This window comes from Mytilus galloprovincialis, chromosome 11 (genome assembly GCF_965363235.1).
Source record: "Mytilus galloprovincialis chromosome 11, xbMytGall1.hap1.1, whole genome shotgun sequence".
Classification (NCBI taxonomy): domain Eukaryota; kingdom Metazoa; phylum Mollusca; class Bivalvia; order Mytilida; family Mytilidae; genus Mytilus; species Mytilus galloprovincialis.
In genome coordinates this window covers 80,119,091-80,130,594 of record NC_134848.1, presented here as the reverse complement: position 1 = coordinate 80,130,594, position 11,504 = coordinate 80,119,091, and the positions used below count along the sequence as shown (strand labels likewise).

General features: G+C 31.2%; 1 protein-coding gene across 1 annotated transcript; it reads right to left on the bottom strand.

The window, feature by feature from the left end:
• Positions 1–6,137: 6,137 nt before the first annotated feature.
• Positions 6,138–11,198, bottom strand: LOC143050929 (uncharacterized). Its single transcript, XM_076224029.1, has 5 exons — positions 9,981–11,198; positions 8,664–8,703; positions 7,933–8,222; positions 7,500–7,527; positions 6,138–6,424 (listed from the first exon to the last, which is right to left on the bottom strand). The coding sequence occupies exons 1-5, from the start codon at positions 11,196–11,198 to the stop codon at positions 6,138–6,140; spliced, it is 1,863 nt and encodes a 620-aa protein (XP_076080144.1).
• Positions 11,199–11,504: the final 306 nt, after the last annotated feature.

Sequence of the window (11,504 nt, the reverse complement as noted above, 5' to 3'; positions counted from 1 at the left end):
GTCAAAATGTGGTGTCCATTTTATAATATATTGTTTAAGAATTTAGTGTGTTCTTATACATTCTGACATCTGTGTCCCTTGATCTGAACTAGAAATTGCGAAGACGTTATGCTTATCAGTTTACAATAAATGTACCTTGAAATGATTTTTGAACAGAATATTATTTATAAAAAAAATGTGTTTCTTTGCGTAACAAAATGGTTCTAAAGTTAAATGTCATCGTCATATGTATAATGGAAGGCGATAAACAATTTAGAATACACACCACCTGAAGGATCATTTTACCTGGACACAGATCTTGTTACGTAACAAGTACAAATGCAAATTTATCGATATGGCATATTCAGTCGAATATACACGGTATCTCTGGAATGGGGTTTTTAAAATATTTTGATCTGATAATGTATGTAAATTTATTTGTGCTTTATGTAAAAAAATAAATGCATTTAACCATTTTATTTTCAAAACTTCTTTAAAATGAGTTGACGTTGAGCATATATTTATTTTCATAACCGGAGACAAATCACTGATTTCCAATTATAGACCAATCTCATTATTATCAGCAGTGGGCAAAGTATTTGAAAACGGCTGTATTTAAAAATGTATTTAATCACTTAATTAGTTATATTTTAAATATACAAAAAGCGTTTTTGTTTCAGAATACTAATGCAGGAGTTCTACAAGGCTTTGTATTAGGTTCCCTACTATTCCTTATTCATGTATATGACATAGCTGGTAATTTGATAAGTCTAACTCGATTGTGTGCTGATTAAACATCCCTTTCTTTTTCAAGTAATAGTCCTTACACAATTGAGGATGTCTTAAATAGCGATTTAGAACAAATGTTAGCATGGTCTGAGGATTGGTCTATTGATTTTGATCGTAACAAGACAATAACTATGCTATTCGTCTGTAATTCTTCTCCAGATGATATTAAAATAGAACCTCAAAATCAAGTAGTAGAATTGTCTCCTGTCATAAACACTTACATATTACTTTTGATTCCAATGGTAAATTCTATACAATATACAAAACATACAGAAAGCTCAATATGTTCTATTCTTCACATTAAAGAGGGACGAAAGATACCAAAGGGACTGTCAAAAAATTAAAATGGGACTGCCTTTACGATTTAATACCTCTTTTTTCAGTTATAGATAGAATATCAGAAACTGTTTTTTTTTATCTACTACTATCGAATGAAATAGCCTCAACCCCGACATATGTACGTCTAGAAATATGAAAATATTTATCTAACTTGACACAGACACAATTGCACGCCAATCTTTATTATTAGGGACAGTTGATTTGAGAAAAGTGATGGATAACCACGCCTATATTAAAATTGAGATCCTATGAATAAACTTCAAATAGCTCCCAGTATTCGATTTTGATAAAAAAAAAAATAATTAAAAAATATATCTCGCATTGTTTCAATGTTAAAAGTCTTGACCAGAGTATTTAGTAACGTAGTTGAATTTTAGATTACATTTGTGAAGTCGTGTACATACCCCCATTTTTAAGTTATTCAACATGATGAAATAAAAAAAAATAAGCTGGTTTTGAAATTTTTTAAGAGTTGCAAATATTAATTTGAATTATTTTTTGTATTTGTGTTCCTCAACAGTGTTTTCTAAATATGTTTTTCCTCGAACCCCGAAAAGTGAAGAGCTAACTACGTGTAAATCCCAAATCCACACAAACGATAAAGTCCCAACCTGACGTTCATAAAAGGTCTGTTCTAGAGTTTTGTTTCTTTTTCAAAAAATTCAGACACGTAAATAATATAGATTATTAGTGCTAGTTTCACACTACTTATTAGCTGGACTGGATTATGATACTCGGAAAATATCCAATGACATACATAAAATATCTAATATAAAAAAGAAAATATTGTATGATTGCCAATGACACAACTGTCCACAGGAGACGAAAATGACACAGGAATTAACAAAAAATGGAAAACAACACGTTTAATAATTTATTGCGTCCAAAGCGGATTTCTGGATTACCTTCATCAGGAACGCTCAAAGCCAACTATAGGTCATCGTACGGCCGTTAACAATGAGCAAAGCCAATACTGCATAGTCAGCTATAAAAGATAAACGGATAGAAAGTCACAGGACAAAAAGTCACATGACATAAAGTCACAAAAAGTCACAGGACAAAAAGTTTTTATGGCATATTTCATTTTTAAGTCAAGGAAATTGCTCATAAACCTTGATAAATGAAAATGTATTAAATTGTAATCATGCAAAGGATATGTTTAATGACAAAATTAAGCCATTTGTGTACCAAGATACTTTGACATTTTGTTTTCATATCAATTATTTGATCATGACTGATATTTATTGGAAAAAAATAATTACAAAGTTGCTTCACATATAAAACTTTAAGAAACATACCAAAATAATATTTTCAAATAAGTGTTTTTTGTTCAAAGAAAAGTAATCTAAAAACTAAATTGTGACTTTTTGTCCTGTGGCTTTTTTTCTGTGAATTTTTGGCCGTGACTTTTTGTCCTGTGACTTTCGGCGAGGGGCCTGGTGTCCGCTCAAGGCACCCAGAAGCTATGTGAAAAATAACTCAATATCGTGCATTCTGAGCGTTTTTAGGACTCTTTCTCAAATTGAAACGCTACTTTTTTCGACAATCTTCTTGTCTCAAAGATAAAACATAGACTCATTGTAATTTACGACTTTTAGGTTTTAGGCACAACATAGCAAGACCTATATGCAGGATACAGAAAACATCGTTGTTCTCATAATCATTAATACGGGATATGTATGTTCTGTTCTTTTCTTGTATTGTGTTTAGACTTTGGTGATTTTTTTAGGACTTGATTTAAATAAAGTGACAGTGCAGTATTATACTTGAGTACTGCTTAAGTCTACTGCTAGGGACCATCATGATCCTGTTTTATGGTACTAGTATTATTGATTCCTTCATTGTTGAAGACCTTCTAGCGACTATCAAGATTAAAAATAGGAATAAAAGTCCTGACCATTGTTAATTTGTATTTGTTCTATGTATTGCCATCGTGTGCGATTATTTCCCTTGCACGTATCGATATTTCTTTATTGTCTATTACAGGGTATGAACACGACATAATGCACGTTGAACCCTTCAATGTAAAAGGTCTGATGGCAATACATCGTAGTTTTTTCAATCAGATTTGAAGCCAGACAATTGGAGGGTGGTCTTACTTGATTTAAACCATGTGAGCTATCTAGTTTTATCTACAAAAAAGAGCCAGTTTTGTACTCTTTGATAATAATTTCAATTCTCCACAACAAAACGACAAATTCTTCTGTCCAGTAGAGGCGTATCTTCTTAAAATATTTTCTCGCGCAAAATCTGGACATCGGTGGACATGAATCATTTCCACACACATTTACAAATACAATACAACACTTAGACTAGTCATTAAGTAGGACAATAAATGAACAAAAAAACAAACCCGGGTACACATGGTCTATGGTTAAATTCTCTAAGTAGACATTATCACATCATTGATGAGCAGGTGTGATATAAAAAGGAAAACTGCATTCTCGTATCTCTGATACATATCTATTAAATATAATAAAGAAAACTTTAGTAAGATTGAGTACAACAAAAGTTTTGCCTTATCAAATTTTTGATGTTGTCTCCTTCAGACTACCAAACACTGTCACTCTAATTGCTAACGTGGTATTTTATGTGATACCTTGCTGTAAATAATAGTAAACTGAGTATTTATTCACAGTACGCACTTCATATTTTATTTATGGTGATATCTTAATATCATTGATACACAGTTGAGAAATATTGTGCAGTTATTCAAATGCAGATTTAAACCTTATTAAGTCCTGTATGCAGCTGTGGTCATCCTGTTGAGGATAGTATTCACTATTTTTAAGTGCCCTTTTATCAACGAAGCAAGATAAATATTGTTTTGGCTGGTGACGGTGACCTTTCATTTCAGCAAAACAAAGAAATTTTTGAGTCTGTACAATCATATATCAGAAATACACTACGATTTAGAACATTCAATCACATTTCGGAATTCCTACTTCTTTTAATACATTGGTGCAATTAGATGAAAAAATAATGACCATAAAATGTCAGGTTTGTGAGATCTGACAGTCAATGTTAACCTGACATTTTATGGTATTGATTGTAAAATAAAAAAAGACATACAAAGTACCAACACTTTTAATGTAAAAAAATATGTTTATCGATCTTCTAAAACAATAACTTCAAATATAATGATGGCATCCTATAAACTTCAGTAAAGTCGAAAATTTACATCATACACATGCAGATGAATCATGGTCAAAGAGATGTCGAACCCTACATATTTAACACTGTATGGTCCCCATTACATCTTTTTTTTTTTATTGTATCTTTTTGTAACGTTATATGTTAAGTATTGGTTGTATGTATGGTGTTAAAAAATATATTTATATAAGTTCTAACTTTTCATCTCAAATATTCGTTTAATGGACTCTTCTTTTTATTATTATTTATGTTTTAGATAAAAACAGTTCATCAAAATATTATATATATATATAACTATACTTTATTTTACGTATTACTAAAATGCTATCATCTTTTTTTTTTTTATTTTTAAATGTCAAATGATACTGAAAATATACTGAATTAAGCTGCTTATATCTATTTACACAAAAGACATGGCTTATGTACAGTAAACATTTAAGACGTCTGTATACTTAGTCTCATAGAGAAAAAAATGTTTCAAATCAGCCATTTACCATTTAATATGTACAAAAAATCATAACAGGGTTAATTGTCTATCGACTTGGCATCTCATGTCAAATATATTCAATTCAATTAAAAAAGCATATTTGTATATGAACTTTAAAAAAAAATTATTTTAATCAATGACATAATTGTAACTTGCTATAATTGGACATAAACTTGATCTTAGCGTAGAAATTGGGACTTAGTTCAGAGAGAGAAAATGATTAAAGATGGTCATATCACGAAAAGAAAATGAATTAACAAAATCATATGCTTAAGGGGGCTCGAGGGTATAAATCTATTTTTTTTAAATATAAGATTCCGGTATTTGTTTCTTTAAATTAACTTTATCATATACTTAATAGAATAATTTCTTTAAAATGGGGTCACTTTTCATTTAAACTCATAATTTGCCTTCGAAAAAATCATGTATTTTTTTAAGGAACTGTCAAATAGGAGAACAAGAGGTAATATGGAAATACAAAAAAAATAACCGAATTACAGAAATTGCGTGAATTTGAAATTTGTTTAGTTACAATACAGCTTATTTAAAAATATTAAAAAATTATAGGTCACCGATGAGTAAAAAAAGACAAAATTAAGATTTAATGCAAAAATAATGGCATGTTTGCACCAAAGGATGATAATTTGGAGCTTTGTCAATGATATTAACAATTTAAACGTCATTCTGGGCAAAAACGAATTGATTGGTTTTTGGTTTATTTTTGTAACATGTAATAGAGTAACAGCAAACAATGTTATAAATAAAGTGTGTAATGAACAAAACAATGTTTTAATTTTTGTTGAAATGTTTGTACCCTGGAGCCTCCGTAATTAATTGATTTTTCGATATCATGTCCCACTGACGTCTTCCGAAGTGGAATTCTGTGATTCGCACATGCATGTTTGTTTTTGGATAAAATACTTTAGGTACAAATTTTTTTTTTTTTTTTGGGGGGGTTTTCCTTTTCGGACAATACTTACAAAATTTGATTAAAATGGTGCCTTAAATATTATAACTTTAAAAGTAACGACTTCCGACTTTTTAATAGAATGCTACAAAAACAGATTATTAATATTTCAATAATAATTCAGAACAAAAAAATCCTGAAAATTGTAAAAATCTTAATGTTATTGAATTATACTTTAGAAGTAAGTTGCAAAGGGATTCGCGAAGTATGGAAAATATTTGGAAGGCTGATAATCAATAGTCTATAATGATTGTGTCATTGTTAGGACTATACAATCATATACATTTCTTTAATGAATGTTCCAAAATCAGTGTCCCGTTATCAATACAGTCAAACATAAGGTAGCTCCTATACAGTCAGCAAACACGCCCAAGTCGACGAATTGTTTCACATCCTACTGATATGGAACATTCATTGAGCATGTCATTTTGTAATTTTGTGTAAGTACTGTACTCCACCTCCATCTACTCGTAAAAGTGCCATCATCAGACTATGGGTTGTCTTTATTTTTGAGGTTGCTTTCCATTTCTTCAATATATCTTCTATCAAACCAGATAAATCTTTTGGAAACTTGACAACACTTTTCTCAACTTCATAGAAACTAATACCTAGTTCTATTCCTAACTGTAATGCACAATTTCCTATTTGGTTTGATAACGTCTTCAAAACGTCGTCACTTGGGGGTTCCTGTAGTTTTAAATCTGCAATGTCTAATAGAATATTTGTTTTAATGAACGCATGTGCATATAAATATATATTTTTATTCTAAATGGCCATATGACTCAAAATGATATATTTACATTAAAGCGATTTATTAAAACTCAATCACATTATCTGTATGCGTCACAATCGTATGTCATCTCCACAATTTTGATCAGCGTCACTTGAAAAAGACGAATTAGAAACTCGTAAATCAATATTACAATATCTTGAGATTTCATAGGATCGAATGTATATGTTTTTTACTCTCGATAGCATAAATCTCATATATTATTCATTATTTGATAAAATTTTAGGTTTCAAATCACATGATAACAAAATGTGGGTACTTTAATGTGTAGTTAACACCATGTGTTCATTTATAAAAGAAGACGGACACGATTGGATTAAACATTCAACTAACAAACCGCAGAAAAACCTCTTTAGTTGAGTTGCTTATCGTATACATTGGTATCTTAGCAATAACATTGCCTTACAATAACATTACTGCCTTAAATATTCTTTGAACAAGTAATCTTAACATATTTGTTGCGTACGCGCATTAAGGTTTTTTATAGCCTGTGATGTTTGTCATTGATGAACTATGTTCGTTGTTGTTGCATTTTGCATGTTGTGTCGACTATGACATGTATATCATTAGATTTTGCGTTTCTATGAGATGAATGTTCTTGTGTTTGCGCTGTATTTCTGTTTAGTGTTGGTTTTATTTCGCGATGATTTTTAACATTGTCATAGAGCAGGGTGTTTTGGCTAGTCATATGACCAAGTTCAAACCCCTCATTTTTTCTAAAAAGTTCATGTACCAAGTCAGAAATATGGCATTTTTTTTTCAATAAGTCCGTTGCTATGGATGTTGTCGTTTGTTTTTGTTGCACTTAAGTGTTCCTGCTGTTTGGTTGTTTTTTTCTCCTATTAGTTATTAGGTGACATTTTCTTAGCCGGATTTGTTTTCTCCAATCGATTTATGACAACACCGGTATTCCTCTGTTGCCTTTCTTTAAGGATTAATGTATTAAAGTAAATGTGAGTGTGTCAATATTTGACTTAAATCGTGATTGTTCTTACCAAACAACTTCGTGTTCTCTCTGAAAACCTGAAACAGTAGAAACTTATTATAAAATCAAATTATAAGAAGATCTCGCAATTTATTTTTTTATTTTTTTCATTTTCAAGTAATTAGACACCACTTCAGTTCATTAAGGCAATCATCACAACTTTACTGCATCTGAACTGTTCCTGTCGTAATGACTTATGTTCAAAAAGACTTTTGTGACAAGTCATTAGATGGCAATGACATATTAGTCTTACATCTTAATATCAGCTGTTGTTCAGGATCAACAAGTAATTCTCACATATCCAAATACACTGGAATCACACGTTAACCTGAATTGGTTGCTACATGAAACATAGAAAAACAAGTTCAGTATTAAATTAGTTAAACTTGATTTAGTCAAACAATGTGACGATATGAGTAACCAATCTTCAAAATAGTATGTACCTGGCAAATAAAATGGGTATTCAAATTCGCTGCAGTCAAGGCTTCTGCTAGGTCATTCAATGTAGGTTTCTCCTGGTTTGAAAGTTTAGACTCTTTCCATTTACCTAATGCCATTGACATTATTCCTTCACGACTGTGACTGCAATACATATCTTCAGTGTTCTCCCATTGCCTTGGTGTCATTCCCAATCGTACGAAAAACTGTTTAAAGCTATGTATTCCAATCTGACTACACAGTCTTACCAGATGTTTATCACTTGGCTCTGTTCCCAAATCGTCGCTACTGAGACCTACAAAAAGTATTTGCATTGGTTTAAGTACTTACACTAGTCATTCATTAGTAAAAGCAAGTAAAAATAATCATGGATAAAAACCTATTTAAAAGACAAGTGGGATATGATGACACAAAAATCAATAATTCACAATTGTGATGATTAAATACACGGAACATAATAAACTACTGAGAGATATTTGTTTTAAATTAAAATTTGGAATATTCTTTTTGTACTATCAAATATCTATGTAGCATATACTATCCATTTTAACAATAGTTACAAATGTATCTCTTTTATACAAATTGTATTCAATTGTTGTTTCAATTGATATGTATTCCTTTATTCATTAATTATTGTCTACATTCGTATTGACTTCTTTTTTAAACAAATTTATAAAAAAGTTGCATAGCTCTTTAAACGCAAACACATACATATATCTGTACTTGTTTAAGTTACCTGTACATCCATCTTCACCAACGTCACACATCTGTTGATTCTGTGAGCATACATAAGATATGTGAATTAGATTTAACGAAGAATACAAAAAAATAAAACAACGCCAATACCAGACGCCGAGAAAAATTCAAAGTTCAAAGTCAATAATCAAATGGCAAAATCAAAAGCTTTAAAGTATAACAAAAAGCAAAATAACAAAGGATGCGAGTACAAACAATCATAAAGGAAAATCCAAACCATGTAGTCAGTTATCAAAAGGCCTTTTTTTAATGGATTTATCTATAACAAATACAATTTTAGAAGAAAAAAAAACATTTATGACAGCTACGAACCAACGACAAAAACTGAAAAACAGACTCCTGATTACTCGAAGTTGATGACAGATAGTATAAGGTTAATAACAATATGCATGTATGCACAAAACGCAAGTATTTTTAGCCTTAGCATGCTTATTGTCAATATGTACATATTCAGTGAATAAAAACGCAAATTTCTAAAATAAAATAAACTTATGAACAAATTTAGGTTGAAACTAAATATTTGGTTGTTGTGTCCTTTTTTTTAATTTCTTAATCATGTGTTAATTCAATGGACAACGCGTGACATCATTATACATATCCCTTCTATGTATTATCACAAGGTTAAGGTTGCTCGAGACTATTCGACTGCGCATAATTTCACGCATGCGCACGAAAAGTTGTTGTAAATTCACTATCATTTTGTAAAATTTTTGATTGTTTTAAAAAATGTAATTAATATACTTTTGTCCCTAACAATTTATTATCGTAATTATGTGTATCTGCGAAAGACTCAAAATGGCATTTTACCTAATTTCATCATTTTCCCGCCAAAATTTCGGGTTTAAGGCCAAATATTTGTTTTTCCTTATCGGCGACCTATGTGTTTTATTTGCTCATTCTTTTTAAAGCTTTCTATATTACAGTTTTGGACCAAGTGTCATAAAACGGTTTTTTTATATTTCGATAAAATATGTCAACACCTCTATTGTCACTATTATTTCATTGCAAAAATGTCCCTTTTATACCTCTTTAAAAGTCAAATTTTGAGCTTAAATGTTCCTTGACCCCTATTGTTTTTCGACCAAATTGATTCACTCTCTATTAAGATTAAAATAGCAAAAAATACGGCACTTCTGATAGAAACTTCGAATAGGCCCGAGCCACCTTAACTGATGTTCTGAATAATTGTCGACACCTTTACGAGTTTGATACAATAGCAAATGTTTGTTTGTTTTTGTTTTTTTTTAATACAAGCAAATAAAGTGTGTATAACAGTTATACATTTAAATTATCTTACCTTATCAAAGATCCAGTACAATAAATATTTTGTGTCATGTATATTGTCCTTGTCACATTTCCAGCTCTTTTCATTTTTGATCTTTTCTAGAGACGTAAAGCAAACGTCGTTGCCACATGGGATGCCTACTGTAAACGAGTACAGTTCTAAAACATTTGTTGGTTTGATTTTATTACCGAAGCTGTTATGGTAAAATAATAAAGATGATTCAATATTCTTGGTCAAACATTCTTGTATGCTTGCTGCAACATCAGGTGAGATATAAAGTAATGATTTCTTGTTTGTCATATATACATTCACGCGATTGTCGTCTACCCAGATTCGGAGTTCATCATCTTCACTTACGTTCAACACTGCAGCCTTGTGATAAAGACACGGTTTGTTATTTTCCTCCTTTAATGGCCAAGCGATAACTGCAGCTCCAATAACTTTGTAAGCTAGTGCACTAGGTATCGAACTATCAGATAGAATGTATTGCAGGCAAATCGTTTTATCTCTTTGACTTCCCAGGTTGTTGAAATCCGGTCGTATTGCTTTGATCAAGCATGGTACGAGGTACACATCTGTAGACGATTGTTTAAACGCCTTAGGAACTATAAGTATGTCCAAGTGGACAAGAAGCTTTAAGACGAATTCTTTGATTGCATCTTCTTGCATATACTGATTGAATTTGGGTTGTTTCCAAATCTTTAAAAGATCTCTCTTGAAGATTCTTCCCGTTTTGGTCATTGTTTCAAGTATGTATCTCAGATCCGTATCTGACGGCCAAAATTGTTCGTCTGTCACGAAGGACCTAAGTATATTCACCAATGCAGGAGGATGGATTATGATGAACTTGTCCAATCCAGGAAGGTTGTAATACATCAGCTTACCGAGTGAGTGCTGAACTAAAAGAAAGTCATCCATTTGATGGTCATTCAAAGCTAGGTCTGCATTAAGCTCATTAACTTGTTGGAGGTTTTCCTTTGTTAAGATGTAAAGGTTCTTCCGTTTCATGTTGGAGATTTGTAGCTCTAAAGGAACCCATAGCATGGTTCTTCTTTGACCCCAAGATGTCTGCCTCATCGCAAAAATGACAATTTGATCAGTCATTCTTTGTATTTCGACATCGTTTTTATCTACCCCGTTAATAAAGTATATCGTCTCCAGATGTATTTGATTCTTTTTCTCGTGACTGGAAAACATTTCTTTGATATCTGCTAGAAAGCATTCCTTCATCTTTGTTGTATCTCCCTAAAAATTGGAACTACTGATTTTAAATATTAGATAATGGAAAGGCATTGGCTCTTTAATGTGACTTGGAAGAACGTTTTAACTTGAGAGAACGACATGACTGATTAATTTCATTGAATATTTATTAGGTTTTAGAAATTAGTGCGTTAATTCGTTATTGTGGTGTTTGAAGACAGAAGTTAAACGGGATATTAATCATTAATGGTGTTCATACATGTGTAATGTGTCTCGATTGGTGAGTTCACATTTCAAAAATTAACACGTGATTTGGAATACGACAATAAGACATAT